General features: G+C 37.0%; 2 protein-coding genes across 2 annotated transcripts; one reads left to right on the top strand and one right to left on the bottom strand.

The window, feature by feature from the left end:
• Positions 1–4,604: 4,604 nt before the first annotated feature.
• LOC133336682 (membrane-bound alkaline phosphatase-like) lies at positions 4,605–7,187 on the bottom strand. Its single transcript, XM_061544960.1, has 3 exons — positions 7,133–7,187; positions 5,833–6,998; positions 4,605–4,931 (listed from the first exon to the last, which is right to left on the bottom strand). The coding sequence occupies exons 1-3, from the start codon at positions 7,185–7,187 to the stop codon at positions 4,605–4,607; spliced, it is 1,548 nt and encodes a 515-aa protein (XP_061400944.1).
• A 4,770-nt stretch (positions 7,188–11,957) lies between these two features.
• Positions 11,958–13,619, top strand: LOC133336681 (membrane-bound alkaline phosphatase-like). The gene is made up of 2 exons (XM_061544959.1): positions 11,958–13,202; positions 13,269–13,619. Exons 1-2 carry the CDS (start codon positions 11,958–11,960, stop codon positions 13,617–13,619), a joined length of 1,596 nt encoding a protein of 531 aa, XP_061400943.1.
• Positions 13,620–19,260: the final 5,641 nt, after the last annotated feature.

Here is a 19,260-nt window from a genome sequence, read left to right as displayed (position 1 = left end):
TCTTTAAAAAATCCACGCTTATGATAGACCTCGAGAAAATATTCTTTAAAAAATCCACGCTTATGATAGACCTCGAGAAAATATTCTTTAATAAATCCACGCCTCTTATAGACCTCGAGAAAATATTCTTTAATAAATCCACGCCTCTTATAGACCTCGAGAAAATATTCTTTAATAAATCCACGCCTCTTATAGACCTCGAGAAAATATTCTTTAAAAAATCCACGCCTTATGATAGACCTCGAGAAAATATTCTTTAAAAAATCCACGCTTATGATAGACCTCGAGAAAATATTCTTTAAAAAATCCACGCTTATGATAGACCTCGAGAAAATATTCTTTAAAAAATCCACGCTTATGATAGACCTCGAGAAAATATTCTTTAAAAATCCACGGTTATGATAGACCTCGAGAAAATATTCTTTAAAAAATCCACGCTTATGATAGACCTCGAGAAAATATTCTTTAAAAAATCCACGCTTATGATAGACCACTAAAAAAAATTCTTTAAAAAATCCACGCCTATTGTTGACTTTTGGAAAAATATTTTCAATAATTCTATATCTATTGTTAACCCCTGAAAGATTTCCTTTATAGGATGCATTACCCTTGGTCCCTTCTAATTTGAAATATCTTGAAATTCCAAAATCCTTTTCATTATTTTTGGTTTGTAATATAATATTCTTAATTTTTCATTTCTCCCCTTCGTTTATCAGCTGTCTTGTGTCTTGGGGGATTTTCTTATTATTTCCAGTAACGTTGCAGTTTTGTTTGCCCATATAATCTTATTGTTATTTCGACAATACCATTTCAATTCAAAACCACTCATACCATGTGCCAATTTATACTCAATTTATTATTGTACGTATGGCTTGGTTTGACTTCCTTTGGCACAACTGAAATGAAGTTTCTTGCATTGTACGATTCCGATCTCTCTCTGTCTATTCTCCCTCTCCCTCTTATTCTCTCTCTCTCGATTATTTTCACAGTTCATATTATTTGTAATAACAATCCTTCCATTTGATATTTGTATCCTCTCCCCCACCCCTGCCACCATCCGTTAGCACATAAATTGTGATGGTAATGACACACAGCTTTTGATGGGTGAGTGTATGTTTCTATGTGTTTGTGTGTGTTCGTGAGGGTTTCCATAACAAAGACAAAGGAAATACGAGATAGCAATTTGAACTTTGTTACACAATCTAAAAACGAAAAACAGATGCAATAACGACGACGACAACAACAACAACGGCAATCAGCGGCATCCATCCTCGCAGCAGTCATCGGACATGGTGTCGTATGCCATCGTTTACCAAAGTAAAGTTTATTTTTGTAAAATAGCAACAACAACTACTACCACAGTAGCAACATTCCCGTTATTATCAATTGCGTTCATTTGGAAGAGAATAACAAGGGGTTATTGTTGTAATTGCGACTTTGAGCGTAGAAGACAAACTCGATTTTTATTTTAGTTTCGGAGAACGACAAAAAAAAAATTGCTTTGCTTCCAGCAGGGCAATGGATTACCAAGCAAATACCAGGGATATAAGCGAACTTTGAACAATATTTGTCATCTGATATTCGGGTTACAAATTGTAGTAGCGTTGTTGTATTTAAGTGCAGACATTTGTAAAACTTGACTAACGGGAATTTTTCGTAACGATGAATGAAAATATTTGAAATAAAAAAACAACAAAAAAAAAAATATTTTCGAAATTATCTTGGAAATGTAAACATTGGAATTTTTAAGATTTATATAAAAATTGGAATTAGTTTTTCTTACTTTTTTGTTTCATTTCAAACGACCGATATTTTTTCGGTTTGACCTGTATTTACCTTTCCATTTTATTTGAGTTTTATTTTTTTCCACTTTTATCCCAATTTTTTGATTGAGTCCATTTCTATACCCAACTCTCTGTTGAAACAAAGCATTTATTGTTAGCAGAAATCCTATTTGATATAACAATTTATATGTATGAGACTAAAAGCTCAAGAAGGGGGAAATATGCTGACACGATTCTGAAAAGCCAAATGAGATAAGGACAAAAAAGTGGAAAATGTTGAATCTTGAGGACCCTTAAAAAATATTTTTAAATAAGGAGCCTGTGCTAAATTTCGTGCAAATCAAAAGATATATAGAGATTTTTGTACACCATTTACATTAAATCGGACGAAAATATATATGGGAGATATATCTAAATCTGGACCGATTTTCAAGAAACTTAACACACATCATTCTAGTCCTAATTCAGTACGTTGTGCAAAATTTCGAGCAATTCGAAAGATATATAAGGACTTTGGTACACCAGTTACAGAAAATCGAAGGAAAATATATATGGGAGCTATATCTAAATCTGAACCGATTTTCACGAAACTAAACCCACAGCATTCCAGGCTCAATTCATTACGCTGCGCCAAATTTCCTGCAAACCGAAAGATATTAAGGGACTTTTGTACACCATTTATCTTAAATCGGACGAAAACATATATGGGAGCTATACCTTAAACTGAGCCGATTTTCAGGAAACTTAACACACATCATTCTGGACATAATTCAGTATCCTATGCCATATTTTATGCAAATTGAAAGATATATAGTGATTTTGGTATACCATTTACATTAAATCGGACGAATATATATGTATATGGGAGCTATATCTAAATCTGAAACGATTTTCACGAAATTTAACACTCACCATTCTATACCTAATTAATAATGCTATGCCAAATTTCGTGCAAATCGAAAGATATATAGGGACTTTGGTACACCATTTACATTAAATCGGACGAAAGTATATATGAGAGCTATACCTAAATCTGAACCGATTTTTCCTAATTTCAATAGGGTTCGTCCTTGCACCAAATAAGTGACCTATGCCAAAATTCATCCAATTCGGATCATAAATGCGACCTGTACTTTGTTTACAATTTAACATGGACAGACGGGCGGATGGACGGACATACATAAATCGACGTAAAAAGTGAATCTATGCATATTCTCAAAAGGATCCATGTATCTATCTCGTTTCCGTTTGCCTTTTACAAACATATGCACAAAGACATAATACGCCCTGTACCACAATGTGTGAGCCTGGGCAATATATCGAGATTGTTGTACCCTCTTGCCCGATTAGAGGTCTATAGCACCTCTTCCTTACACTGACTTATTTTCCGAATATTACAAATATTTAGTACAGTTCTTCTGAATACTTGTCCATATTCCCTTCACAATGGGTCGTGTTGTTATGTTCGGCCTATAATCGTGGCCTTTATATCAACTCGAAAAAACAACACAAAAAATAAGTTTTCGGTCCACTTCATCCCAAAATTATTATCTGATCATCAGCAAAAATTATAGGCGTTGTCATGCAACATTTCAAAGCGAACAGCACTTTAATTCTGACTTCCAGTGTGGTAATGATCTACTAAATAATATCGGAATACGTAAGCACCTCTAAATTTTTTATGTGTAACACCCACATCCGAGTACATACGACAATATAATTGGTATCAATTAAAAGGCCAACCACTCCTCTCAAGTCGATGTCCTTCAGGATTAAATGTATACGCTATAGAATACAAATTTTGTAACCACTCCTCTCGTGTCGATGTCCTTCAGGATTAAATGTATACACTATAGAATACAAATTTTGTAATTTTTCACACAAAAGTCAGTGTCCATTTGACCCGCTAAATATTGACCGATCTTTATCAAAACTGGCATGCTTATTCTTTGGCCCAATCCCGTTCTTAATGTAAAATTTCGATGTTCGGGCTATAATTGCGGCCTCTGGAGCGACCCGTAACACCGACAAAAATAAAGTTTTTGGTCCATTTCATCCCCTAAATATTAACCGATCTTTTCCAAAAACAGTAGGGGTCTTCATTGAGCAGAACCCATCCTACAGACAAAATGTCGTGAATATTGGTCCAAAACTGTGGCTTGTATCGGGTTTAAAAATTATATGGACAGACGGACTGACACACATGTCTAGATCGACTCAGCTAGTCGAGATATGATTGATGTGATTAAAGGTGGGTCTAGGACCAATATTTCGAGGCGTTACAAACTCTTGGGCCTGCACAAAGCTATAATACCCTGACAACATAGTTGTGTAGAGTATAAAAATTCACGCCTCTGTTGGACCTTTGAAAAAATATTTTTAAGAAATACACTCCAGTGTTGGACCATTGAAAAAATATGTTTAAAATATCCAGGCCTTTGTAGGACTCTTATTAATTTAAAAAAAAATTGTGATTTTTTTTATTAAATAGTACTTAGGCTATTTGGCATTTTACCTTGTATTACAAAACACCTGTATACGTTTTTATTTTTCTTTTTTTGCTATGAATAAATTTAATTAAATCCTAGAATCTTTTTTTACTCCACATACCTTCGTTTGCACTTTCCACTGCCCAGGGATGTTTGCTGGTGGTGTGAGTAATAACAAAAAATGCAAATATATGTATTTTTCTTTCCTATTGGATTACATAAATAAAATATATCAATTTATTTTCTCTCTCTCTCTCTTTGTATATGTATAAAAAACTACTATATCACATAATTGCTATTGAATTTGTATGCACTTTATTATTTCGTTCGATTACCAGGCAAATGGACCAATTTTTGCTGCCCTAGCCATTAACATGGGCAAATGAGTTTGTAAGTAATTACCACTAAAGTAATGGGCTAAGGGACCTTTGGCAAAAATGGCAACATCATCGGCACCGTGGGTCTCAGATTCTAATGGCACACCAGCCATATATTTACGTTTGGGATCGGTGAAGTCTTTGTCGCTTAGGTCTTTGCGACCTTTCTTAGCGGAGAAAGTCTTCTCATAACCCGGGCCGTTGGCATAGGCGATGATGGTATAGGGCAAACCATCAGCGGCCTTATCTTCATTGAGACCCAAAATGTCGGCATTGCGGGACTGTAAAAAAAATAAAGAAAATGTATTTAGTTAGTCATTGCTAAGCAGCTAACCTTAAAAAAAGATTTTTAAAATTCCAACCTTCTACAGGCATTTGAAAAATTAATTTTAAAAATCCAACCCTCTACAGGCATTTCAAAAATTAATTTTAAAAATCCACGTCTCTATGAGGATCTTGAAAAACTAATTAAAAAAATCCACGCCTCTATAGGCCTCTTAAAAAACTGATTAAAAAAATCCACACCTCTATATGGCCCTTGAAAATTTTATTTTAAAAATCCAAGCCTTTTGGTGTCCCACGCTTTTACAGGCCCTTCAAAATTTTATTTAAAAAATCCACGCCTTTTGCCGACCCACGCCTTTACAGGCCCCTGAAAAACTAATTTTAAAAATCCACGCCTATTGGCGACCCACGCCTTTACAGGCCCCTGAAAAACTAATTTTAAAAATCCACGCCTATTGGCGACCCACGCCTTTACAGGCCCTTGAAAAATTAATTTTTAAAATCCACGCCTATTGGCGACCCACTCCTTTACAGGCCCTTGAAAAATTAATTTTAAAAATCCAGGCCCTTGAAAAATTAATTTTTAAAATCCACGCCTGTTGTTGACCCTTGAAAAATTAATTTTTAAAATCCACGCCTGTTGTTGACCCTTGAAAAATTAATTTTTAAAATCCACGCCTGTTGTTGACCCTTGAAAAATTAATTTTTAAAATCCACGCCTGTTGTTGACCCTTGAAAAATTAATTTTTAAAATCCACGCCTGTTGTTGACCCTTGAAAAATTAATTTTTTAAAATCCACGCCTGTTGTTGACCCTTGAAAAATTAATTTTTAAAATCCACGCCAGGCGACGATGAGCCCCAAAAATATTTTTAAAAAAATCCACTTTTTTACTCACCGGATACCCATTAATGGTCATGGTATGTGAATGATCGGATGTAACCACAATTAGTGTCTCATCACTGTTAGTCATGTTCAAGGCAACTTCCACAGCTCGATTAAATTCCTCAGTTTCTTCCATACTCCTCCTAGCCCTCGTGTCATGATGGGCCATATCAATTTTGGCACCTTCCACAAATAAAAAATATCCCTTATCCGACTTTTCCAATTGCCTAATGGCCGCTTCGGTCATTTCACTCAGCGAAGGTATATCATCCTGCAGACCCAAACGTTCCAAATCTCCATGATAGGGACAATGTGAGGGGGCAAATAAACCCAAAACATAATCCACATCCTGGCTAATCAAATTTTCCATATCCTTTTTATTCCAAACATAGGCGGCCTTTTTATTTTCAACTTCCTTACGCTTCAGCCATTCTTCGATGAGGTTACGACCATCGGTACGATTTCCAGGAATGCCAGTCTCATCAACATCACTTTCATTGAGGAAATTGCGACGACCACCACCCATAATTACATTTAACTGAGAGCCCACATCCCATTCCACCAGCTGCCGGGCAATGTCCACATTGGCCACGGAGTCACATCCATTATCACGAATCTTGCCATCATGTTCCCATTCACGATTGGCCGTGTGGGCATAGACACCGGCAGGGGAGGCATGGGTTACCCGGGCCGTTGTTACCAGACCAGTTTTCTTTCCAGCATTTTGAGCCCATTTGGCAATACTTTCCGTGTGCAATGACTTATCCTGACCCAAGTCACAATCAAAGCGGGGTACTTGGCCATTAACACCGATAGTGCCGTAATTACCCTTGACACCACCTAAATAGGCCGTGGCAGTGGAAGCTGAATCGGGAACTTGTTTATCAACACAGAAGGTTTTTGATAATCCAACATAGGGGAATTTTTCAAATACCAGCTGTTTGGAGGCATCACCCATATAGGAACGTACAGCGGTCAGGGTATGGACAGACATACCATCACCCAAGAAGAGTATAACATTTTTGGCTTTATTTAAATTTAAATTATTTTGTTGTTGTAGTTTTTGTTGTAAATATGATTGGGCATTGTTGTACCAATATTCCGAATCCAATTCATTTGGGTTTCGGATGGTGTCGGGTTTATTTGATTTCAAGTGATTTAGATGAGGATGGGTTTCATCTGGAAAAAAATAAAAAATATTAAAAATGATTAAAAAATATATAGACAAAATTAATAAAAAAAATATTTCAAAATTGTTTATATATAAATAATCTGATTCTCAGTAAAGAATTGTGAACTTTATACTGCCTTACCAATTCTACTGCCCACAGCCAGAGCTGCTAATGTCAGCAACATAAACAAATGCATTTTTGTATTTTTTGTTGTTGTCTATTTTTTATTTATTTGCACATTCACAACAGAAACCAGTTTCTTTTATGTCACAAACCAAAATAAAACCCGCCGAAACACCTTAGCGGATTGTCTCTCTCTCGCCAATTCGCACCTGTCCGCTTTAAACGTTAATTACCGACTGATTTCAATTACCGCCATGAGAAGAGGTTTTTATAAACAATGGTGGTCACCTCACTCAGCAGTAGCTGCAGTTCATTTCAAATTTGTTCGATCACTTGTGGACACTAAACGCTTCATAAATAATTATTGATTTTGTTTATTGTTATTGTTATGCATTAAGTTGTCTATAATCGGAGAACTAAAATCTTATCGGAGTTTTTGATTTGAAAAAAAAAATTGTGTAAAATCACTTGAGATTTATTTTGTAGTTCCCCAGATACTAAAGACTACAGTTTATTAATAATTTTTTTTGGGTGAAAAATGTATTAATAGATTTCCAGGAATAAGAATATACTGGGGAGGCCAGGTTGGAATATTAAAAAAACTTATAATATATAAGCACAGATTTTTTAAAATTTATATTTTCAAAGGTCTATCAAAGGCGTGGCTTTTCAAAGGTCTATCTACGGCGTGGTTTTTCAAAGGTCCACTCCTTTGACAGACCCTTGAAAACATATTTCTGAAAAACCCACGCCTTTGATAGACCCTTGAAAACATATTTTTGATAAACCACGCCTTTGATAGACCCTTGAAAACATATTTTTGAAAACCCACACCTTTGATAGGCCATTGAAAACATATTTTTGAAAAATCACGCCTTTGGTACACCTTAAAAATTTTTTTTTGAAAAATAGTCTTTTAAAAATCCACGCCTTTGGTACACCTTAAAAATTTTTTTTTGAAAAATAGTATTTTAAAAATCCACGCCTTTGGTACACCTTAAAATTTTTTTTTTAAAAAATAGTCTTTTAAAAATCCACGCCTTTGATAGACCTTTTGAAAAATAGTCTCTTAAAAATCCACGCCTTTGATAGACCTTTTGAAAAATAGTCTTTTAAAAATCCACGCCTTTGATAGAACTTTTGAAAAATAGTCTTTTAAAAATCCGCGCCTTTGATAGACCTTTTGAAAAATAGTCTCTTAAAAATCCACGCCCTTGATAGACCTTTTGAAAATTACTTACTTACCTGGCTTGTGACAGAACGTTCGTTCCATAAGCCGAGCTTAGAAAAGATTTCCAGGCGCGTCGGTCTTTTGCGCCGTTTTTCCAATTTGAAAGACCATTTTCGGCGATACTGTTTTCGATTCGATTTTTCCAACGTATTCTTGGCCTTCCGCTTCTGCGCGAACCATCAGCTGGTTCGCTTTTATGTGCCTTTCTGGCCTGGGGCATCTACATCCATTCTCACAACATGACCTAGCCAACGTAGTCGCCGCTGCAGCTCAATACGTCTAACAATGTTGATGTCCGCGAATAGCTGGTAAAACTCATGGTTCATTCGACTCGCGATATTCACCGTCAACGCAGATTGGCCCATAGATCTTTCGGAGAATTTTTCTCTCAAACACTCCAAGAGCTGCCTCATCTGCTTGCGTAAGTACCCATGCTTCAGATCCATATAAGAGCACGGGTAGTATCAGCGTCTTGTAAAGTGTGAGTTTGGTATCCCGCCTTGTTTCTAAACTGCTTACTTAGACCATAGTAGCATCTGTTGGCCATCACAATCCTTCTCCGAATTTCAAAACTGATGTCATTCGTTTTATTTATGGCGGTATCGAGGTATATAAAATCTTTAACTACCTCGAAGCTGTAGTTCTTAAGTTCCACAGTTGGTCCGAGTCTACTGGACGTCTTGCGCGTTGATACACTCAGCATGGCCTTCTCGCCGTTTACTGTCCCGGACCCACTTTGGCAGACTCCTTCACCATTTGTTCAAAGGTGGCTGTTACCGCTCGCAATGTTCGAGCCATTATATCGATTTCATCGGCGTATGCGAGTAACATGTGTTGTTTGGTGTACAGAGTGCCATTTCTGTTCACCTTTGCATCTCGCATGACCTACTAGATGTTAAAAAGGTCACACGTCAAACTGTCACCTTGTCTGAATACTCGTTCGGTATTAAAGGGCTCCGTTGGTCCTTTCCGACTTTAACTGCTGATCTTGTGCCTGTTAAAGTTATCCTGCATAACCGAATTAATTTTGCAGGAATGTCAAACGCAGACATGGCTTTATACAGCTCTGAACGGATAGGGCCGTCGAATGTGGCTTTATAGTCGACAAATACGTGGTATGTGTCGATGTGTTTTTCGTGGGTCTTTTCCAGGAATTGGTGCAGAGTGAAAATCTGGTCCAGGTCTGAAGCCGCATTGGTATGGGCCAGTGATGTCATTGACCATTGGCTTCAATCATTCACACAGCACACTGGATAGCACTTTCTATGCGATGGGAAGAAGGCTAATTCCTCTATAGTTGGCACATATCGTCTTGTCTCCTTTTTTGTGCACGGAACACATGATGCTGAGGTTCCAATCATTGGGCATGCATTCCTCTAGCCAAATTGTACTAATCAGCTGATGCATGCTCCTGACCAGCATCTGACCACCAGTCTTGAATAGTTCGGCTGGTAATCCGTCAGATCCTGCTGCTTGATTATTCTTCAGCCGATTGATTGCTATTCTGACATCATCTTGGCTAGGTGGTATACACTCTATACCATCATCTCTTATTGGTTCGGGGGTATCTTTTTAACCGCCACTATTTGATACATTAAACTTTTCAAAATGCTCCTTCCAGATTCTCAGCACGCTGTCTGTTTCTGTAACCAGGTTTCCTTCATCATCTCTACAGGAGAATGTGCCCGCACCAAAACCTTCGGTTTGGTGTTTTACTCGTTGGTAAAATTTCCGAACTTCATTCTGACTCCTGTACATCTCGATTTGCTCAGGCTCACGTTTTTCTTGTTCTTTCTTCTTTTTTCTGATTCTCCTTTTCTTCCGATAATTCTCCATCACATTGCGTTTTGCTACTGTCCACAGGGTTGCCCTATACGCTGCGTTTTTCACATCAGTAGCATTACGACGCTCCTAATCGTACCATGGGTTTCTTGATGGTGGTCTTTGGTACCCAAATGTTGCTTTTGCTGCAGTTTGTAGGTAGTGGGCAATTCTTTGCCATTGTTTGTTCTATACTATTATCGGGACAAGAAGTGCTTTCGTCAAGCAGGTGGGTAATTTGAGCGCAGTAGGCTTCGGCTACCTGTTGTGTTTGCAGCTTTTCGACGTCGAGTTTCCGTGTTGTGTTAGATCGCACCTTTGCTGCTACATTAAGACGAGTGCGAACCTTGGCTCCTAAAAGGCAGTGGTCCGAATCGATATTCGTTCCTCGGATCGATTGAACGTCTAATACACTGTATAAATGCCTTCTGTCTATCACAACATGATCAATTTGATTTCTCGTTGCTTGATCAGGAGAAATCCAGGTGGCCTTGTGTATTTCAAGATGAATCTGGTGCTGCTAACTACCATGTTTCTTGCTGCCGCGAAGTCAATCAACCTCATGCCGTTGTCGAATGTTTCTTCATGAAGGCTGAATTTTCCGACGGTGGGGCCAAAGATATTTTCCCTTGCGATTTTTGCATTAAAATTCACGACTAATTCTGGACGTTAAAAAAATATTTAAAAAATCCAACGACGCCTGCTAGATTTTTAAACAATCCACGCCTGCGCCTGAAAAAATATTCTGAAAAATTTAACAACTGTTGGAGTTCTCTAAAAAAATAGTTTTTTTAAATTCTACGCCTGTTGAATGTCTTTGAAGAATATATTTAAAATTCCGCGGCTCTTGGAGTTTTTTCAAAAAGTATTTTCAAAAAATCCTCTCTTGTTGGATTTTTGACTGAAAAATCCCCGCTTTTAGCTCTTTTGTTTACTGAAAAGTAATATCCGAAAATTTCACTTTTTTTCTTACACTCTTTCCTTTCTCTCCCACTCTCTTTCTCTCTCTCTGTTTATTGCATTTAATTATGTAAATACATTTCTGTTACTTCCATTAATTTTTTTTACCATAAACAAATTGTTGCCATTAGGCAATCACCTTGTACTTGAATATGGTCACCCTAAATATTAAATAACAACACGCACACCCACACCCATAAACATATCGACCACGAAGTTTGTTCGAACTTTGTGCGATACTAGCAACTAGTAATGGCCAAAAAAAAAAAAAAGAAATGTTCAGTGCACGTGAATGTCACGCTACTCGGTGAGGTGGCTAGGTAATAAATATTAAATTCGATGATTATTGGCACATGCTGGCCGGTAGGTCTAACTACTGGCAGGAGAAATTATGGAGGTGTGGGATTTTTTTGTTGGTTGGTAAATAAGAAATTTATGGTTGTTGAGAAAATGGAGAGTCATGTTGAGATTTATGGCCGGGCAGAAGCAGCTAAGGCATGTGTTTTATAGCGATTAGTGGGAGAATTGGGTGACAATGGTGGCTAATAAAAATCAATCAAAAATCGGCAATAAATTAACAAAAATAAACACTTTGCTTGCAGAGTGGGTATAAACGTGTTGTGTGATAGCCAGACACGAGATATTGAATTCAAATAATCGAACTGAGAGAGAGCTGATAAAAAAATCAACAAAAACAAAAAACTGCAAGTCAACGAAATAAAAAAAAAAAACAAAAATCACAACAAAAATAAAAATATTTTTTTATTTGCTTATAAAAGCTAGCCACTACGACCAGTTCGCATTTAGTTGAGATAAAGTGTTTCTCACAAAATGTTGTCGCCACGAAGCAGTCAGATTTTAATTCTCTTCGCCTTACTCCAGTGCCTGAGGGGCGTTTGGTCATTGCAGTGTGCCGACGATGATGAAGATTGTCGCGAGGTTTTGATGCACCCAAACATAAAAGAAGATCATCGTTCAATACGCCGCCGTTCGATACCCGGAGAAGTTACCTCAGATTATTGGTTGGATAAGGGCAAACGTTTTGTGGCCTATAAGGATGCCAGTGCTGGGATACCTCAACGTGGTAAAGCTAAAAATATTATTTTCTTTTTGGGAGATGGTATGTCGCTGTCTACCCTCTCTGCCACCCGGGTCTACTTGGGGGGTGAGGAACAGGAACTGTCTTTTGAATCATTCCCGGATGTGGGTCTTATGAAAACCTATGCTGTGGATCGTCTGGTCACGGACTCCGCCTCAGCTGCCACTGCTTTGTTGTGTGGTGTCAAGGCAAATTATGGTACCATGGGGGTCACCGCCCGGGTACAGAGAGGTCATTGTGAGGCTTCGAAAAATACCAGTTATCATGTGGATTCCATTGCAAAATGGGCTTTGGATAGTGGTCGCCAAGTGGGCCTGGTAACCACCACACGTGTCACACATGCCTCTCCTGCCGGCCTCTATGCCCATGTGGCCGATCGTGATTGGGAAAATGATAAAAATTTGAAAAACAGCTGTGGTAAAAACTCTGGCATCCCCGATATTGCCCTACAGCTAATGGAGGGTGAGGTGGGCAGCCGTTTCAAGGTGATACTTGGTGGTGGTAAGTCACAATTTCTTGATAAAGACTATCACGACGACGGCAAACGTCGGGATCAACGTAATTTAATTAAGGAGTTTCAAAAGGAAAATCCTCAAAATATTTTTGTCGAGACCCGTGATGAATTAATGGCCGCTGAGGCTTCTGGAACACAACGTTTATTGGGCCTCTTCAATGATGGTCACATGAAATATAATCTAAAGGCCCAGGATTCGAAGAAAAATAAACAACCCACCCTTACTGAAATGACCCAAAAGGCCATTGAAATCCTGAAGCAGGGAGATGAGGGTTATTTCCTTTTTATTGAGGCGGGACGTATTGATACGGCTCATCACAACAACAAGGCAATATTGGCCCTGGATGAAACGGCTCAACTAAGTGAAGCTGTTGCCTTGGCCAGATCGATTACCAATGAAAAGGATACCCTCATTGTGGTGGCCTCCGATCATTCGCATACCATGAGTATTTCGGGTTATGCGGTAAGTTTCACAGACCAAAATCCACAATTGACACCAAATTTTTTACTGATGTATTTCCCTCCTTAGCAACGCAAAAATGACATTTTCGGCTATGCCTCTCTGGATTCAAACCAAGTGCCATATCTAACGCTTAGCTATGCCAATGGTCCGAGTTTTAGCGAATATTACAACACAAAGTTGGGTGGCCGCTATGATCCCACAAATCAAATTGAAGATTCGGATGTCGATATGGATATGCAATTTCCAGCAACGGTACCCATGGAATCGGAAACGCATAGTGCCGAAGATGCCCCAGTATATGCATCGGGACCATGGTCCGATTTATTCAGTGGTGTCTATGAACAGAGTACCTTGCCACATTTAATGGCCTTTGCTGGGTGTTTTGGTCCCGGTAAGCAGGCTTGTAGTTCGATTTAGAAAAAAAAACTTGTGGCTTAGAAATATAGAAAAGAAAAGCATTTTGTGATATTTATTTTTGTTTTATTGAAATAAAAATATAATTAATTTTTTAAATTGGATTTTTTAAGAGAATTCGCTAAAGGATGCTGAGATATTAAAAAAATGGGTTTCAAGAAAAATTTTAAGGATCCTCAGATGGATTAAAAAAAAACATTTTTTAATGATCTACCCAAGGTCTGGGTTTTTTAAAAAAATATTTTTGAGGTATGGATTTTTTACAAAAAATATTGGGTACTTCAAGAGGCGTGGATTTTTTACAAAAAATATTGGGTACTTCAAGAGGCGTGGATTTTTTACAAAAAATATTGGGTACTTCAAGAGGCGTGGATTTGTTAAGCTACTACAAGAGGCGTGGATTTTTTTAAGGTACTACAAGAGGCGTGGATTTTTTAAGGTACTACAAGAGGCGTGGATTTTTTTAAGGTACTACAAGAGGCGTGGATTTTTTTAAGGTACTACAAGAGGCGTGGATTTTTTAAGGTACTACAAGAGGCGTGGATTTTTTAAGGTACTACAAGAGGCGTGGATTTTTTAAGGTACTACAAGAGGCGTGGATTTTTTAAGGTACTACAAGAGGCGTGGATTTTTTAAGGTACTACAAGAGGCGTGGATTTTTTAAGGTACTACAAGAGGCGTGGATTTTTTAAGGTACTACAAGAGACGTGGATTTTTTAAGGTACGACAAGAGGAGTGGATAGAACAGGGGTGGATTTAAAAAAATGTATTTTAAGGATATTAAAAAACTTGTAAGAATAGAAGAGGCGTGGATATTTTAAGGTACTACAAGATACGTGGATTTTTTAAGGTAATACAAGAGGCGTGGATTTTGCTTAATAATATTTTATAATAATAAACCAGTAAGGAAAGTTCAAAAGTCGGACGGGGCCGACTATATGATACCCTTAACAACTATGGGTACATACAAGAGGGTATTGGGAACATTTTTCTAAAACTTAATACACATCATTCGAGACTTAATTCAGACCGTTTTGAAAAATTTCGTGCCAATCGGACGATTTATAAGGGCTTTAGTGCACCATTTACATAAAATCGGACGAAAATATATATGCGAGCTATATCAAAATCTGAATCGATTTTCACGAAGCTTAACACACATTTACATAAATCGGACGAACATATATATGGGAGATATATCTAAATCTGAACCGATTTTCACGAAACTCGCCACTCATCATTCTATACTCAATTCAGTACGCTATGCCAACTTTCGTGCAAATCAATGGATATATAGGGTCTTTGGTGCACTATTTACCTTAAATCGGACGAAAATATATATGGGAGCTATATCTAAATCTGAACAGCTTTTCACGAAATTTAACACACATCGTTCTATACCTTATTCAGTACGCTATGCCAACTTTCGTGCAAATCGATGGATATATAGGGACTTTGGTGCACCATTTACCTTAAATGGGTCGAAAATATATATGGGAGCTATATCTAAATCTGAACCGATTTGTTTCAGTTTCAATAGGGTTTGTCCTTGGGCCAAATAAGTGACCTATGCCAAATTTCATCCAAATCGGATAATAAATACGACCTGTGCTTTGTTCACAAAAATACATGGACGGTCGGTCGGACAGACGGACGGATAGGCTGACATGCATAAAGCGACTTAAAAAGTGATTCTCGTTTTCATTTGTCTGTTATAAACATATGCACAGAGACATAATACCCTGTACCACAGTGTGGTGAAGGGTATAAAAATGTTAAGAATCATTAGAAGACGTGGTATTTTTAATCATACATATGTATATATATATATATATATAGATTAACTTTCGTATGCAATTAATTGCATAGATCAATTGAACCGGTTTCATTCATTGAAATTTAAAAATAGCAACATTTAATCGGTTCAATGACTTTTATTTTCAGTCTTATAGCTAGTCATCCAACTTTAAATATAAAGACAACGAAAAGCCAGCTGAAATTATTAATTTTTAAAATTCCCAATATTCGGGGATTTTTAGTAAAACAAAATTTCTGAGAATTTCGGAATTTAAAATTAGTATTCCTTAGCTATTGTTTATTTATATTTCAAGTGCTAGAATTACACATAAAGTGTCATATCATTGGTAAGCTACTATTTATGATGCAATATTAAACTTCTATCATCGAAAGACAAAAAAAAATTAATAAAAAAATCATATTTTGAAATCAAAGGAAGGCTGTCCGCTTTCACAAATGTCTACACAAAACATTGTTAGTTAAAAAATTGCAATTATCACTATTCTGCAATAAAAAATGTATCAACACAATTGCTGCTTCTAATCTCTGTTAGGAAAAGTGTTCATGTCTATTTGTGTTTTTTTATTTGTTGACACAAAAATTATTTATTGTCACACAACGAGTGGGGTAGAGCTGAGCTACAACAAACGGGCCGCTTGTTTCTTTTTTTTCTTACACCAACTCACAGTACACTTTACAACAACAACGATAAGGTTTTTTTGTTGTTGTCGTTTTATATCTGTTATATTTAAACACTCATAAAATGATTAAATCCGAAAACGTAATATATATTTTTGTGTGCTGTCACTTCCAGTGAAAAAAAACTATTGACTATGAAATGCAAACACGCACAAGCCTATTTTCTTTCTCTCTTCATCGTCTTTTTTTTTCATTTTTTCATAGGCTATTATGTGATAATTAGAAGACTATTCTTCTTCTTCTTTTTTTTTTTTTTTTTTATTTGTCATTTCTTTATTAATGCTAATTGCTCGTGGGAGGATTGCAAGATAATGACTGAGATGTGTAACCAGAGTGTCAGAGAGAAATTATTCAATATTTGTGAATGTCATAGAAAGTACAGAGAATAATAATTATTGCTTAAATAAAATTAAAAAATAAATTTTTAAATAATTTTTTAAAAAATATTTTTTTAAGGTACTACAAAAGGCATGTATTAAAAAATTCATGATTCGAGCTGTACAGGTTCACACAAATTCAAATTTGTACCAAATTTAGCACCCATTATTTCCAAGAGTACCCTCCTCAACCATCCAACAAAATTGTCCCCGATCCTAAACCCTCACAATGATTCCAAATTAAATTTTCAGGATTTCAAATCGGTTCACCCACAATTTAAATTGTACCAAATTTCGTACACAATAGTATGAATTTCCAATATTTCCTACTTAACCCAAACCCACATCCCCACAGTTATCCTAAATCCATGTTTCAGAATTCCAACTCTATCGGTTCATTCACAATTGAAAATGTATCAAATTTAGTACACAGTACTACCAATTATCTGCCATTGTGCTTCTATATTATTATCGGGACAAGGGTTGCTTTCGCCAAGCAGTTGGGTAAGTTGAGCGGAGTAGGCTTCTGCTATCTGTTGTGTTTGCAGCTTTTCGACGTCAAATTTCCGTGTTACATTAAATCGCACCTTTGCTGCTACATTAAGGGGACCCCCAAGAATATCCCTAAAAAAATTTCAAGTGAGAATCTCAAGAACTCTTGAAGATTTAGCCGATTTATTGTGTCAGCATCAAGTGACGGCTGAAGGGCTTCTCAAACTTTAAACGGGTTTACCTTAGGGATACGTAGTCGAGCGCAAAAGTCGACTTTTAGACTTTTCGATTTTTGCCTCTGACCAAAAAGTCGATTTTTAGACTTTTCGATTTTTGCCTTTGACTAAAAAGTCGACTTTTCGATCTTTCGATTTTGTCAAAACTATTCAAAATCGATTTTCGACTTTTACTGACTTTTGCAAAATCGACTAAAAATTTGATTTTTGATATGAATTATTGTTAACAGATAATGTTAAGTTCCGGAATGTAACATTTTTGGGCAATTTGAGCTTTGTGATAAAAAACCAAGTATTTATGAAGAAAATCGAAATTCGATCTTGAAAAGTCGACTTTACGATTTCCTCATAGATCAAAAGTCGACTTCGACTTTTAGACTTTTCAATACAAAAAGTCGATTAATCGATTAGTCGAAAGTCGATTTACTTATCCCTAGTTTACCTCTAAACATTTGTTTTGCGAATGGCGGGCACGACAACTTAAAAACTAATAACCCAATCGATTCAAAAATTTTTACACGTTTCTCTGAGAGTGTATAGCTATCGTATGAACTAGGATAAAGACAAACGGTGAAGATCTTCCTAATTTTTTAACTTGGTTTTTGGTCAAAAATCTGCGATTTTCCAAAAATATTTTTTGAAAGGCCCGCCATTTTGTTAATTTTAGTGCGAAAGTGAGGAGTTATCATGCCCGCCATCAAAAATAAGAACTTTTCTTTAATTAAAAAAAATGTGTACATTATTTTTCTTCTCTTTTAAATCTTCAAATGTATATCGACGCCTCCGAACCATAGTATGCTAAGTCGACTTAGCATGTTTTAAAGTTTTTTGCGTTTTTAGATACTACGGTCCTTAATATAAATTCACTGGAATTTTGGTAATCATCGGCCAATCCAAACCAAAGTTATAAGCAAAAATGTACATAGCATGGCACGTACGATTAAAGAAACTTCCATACTTTGAAAGCTTCTACTGAAAAACTAACTTTTCAGACTTAGCATACTATGGTTCAGAGGCGTCGATATGTGCAAAGTTACGAACCTTAACAAGCATTGGTATTGAGTTACCAGCCCATTTAAAATCTCCCTTAAGACGGGTGCGTACCTGGCTGTCACAAGTTAAAGGTCCGAATCGATATTCGCTCCCCGTCTAAAACACTGAATGCATGCCTTCCGACTATCACGACATGATCGATTTGATTTCTCGTTGTTCGATCGGGAGAAATCCAGGTGGCCTTGTGTGTATCGAGAAGCTTGAGTCTGGTGCTGCTAACTACCATGTTTTTTGCTGCCGCGAAGTTAATCAACCTCATGCCGTTGTGGGATGTTTCTTCGTGGAGGCTGAATTTTTCGACGGTGGGACCAAAGATATTCTCCCTTCCGATTTTTGCATTAAAGTCTCCTAGCAGAATTATAATGTCATGGCCAGGGAAACGGTCATATGCTGTTTCTAGGCGCTCGTAAAATATGTCTTTGGTCTGCTCATCTTTGTTTTCGGTCAGAGCATGGGCGCAAATGAGACTGATGTAGAAGAACTTCGCTTTTATACGGATTATATCAATTTGCTCATCTACTGGAGTGAATCGGAAGACGAGGTCTTTTATTCTCCTGTTAAATCCGCAGGCAAATTCATGTCTCGCCTCATGGCAGCTATAATACAGGGCGTAATCATCTGATTTATTTACGCCTGTCACTTTCCATAGCATTTCCTGTAAGGCAATAATATCGGCTTTGTACCTCTTGAGTACATCTGCCAAAATGAACACTGCGGCTGTTCTGTACAACGTGAGCACATTCCAAGTGCAGATTCGCAGATTACGGAGGTCGTCAACATTATGGGGGTTTGGTTTACTTTTTCTTAGCTTTTTCATAGTAGTTTGGGTTTTCCGAGTGTGGGCAACTAACACGATGCCTCAACCCATTTTTTTACAGTTCTTATAGGTGAACTCGCGGCACATATTAGCTCACTATTTCATCGGGTGATGAAAATAGCTACCCCAGGTGTCACCGCGAAAAGGTCAGTGTCCACAATTGAGATGAAAGA

The sequence above is a fragment of the Musca vetustissima genome, unplaced genomic scaffold, assembly GCF_032173495.1.
Source record: "Musca vetustissima isolate MV318-11 ecotype Yass unplaced genomic scaffold, APGP_CSIRO_Mvet_v1 utg16953, whole genome shotgun sequence".
Taxonomy (NCBI): domain Eukaryota; kingdom Metazoa; phylum Arthropoda; class Insecta; order Diptera; family Muscidae; genus Musca; species Musca vetustissima.
The sequence above is the reverse complement of the archived record's forward strand: the minus strand, read 5'-3'. Positions and strand labels throughout refer to the sequence as shown.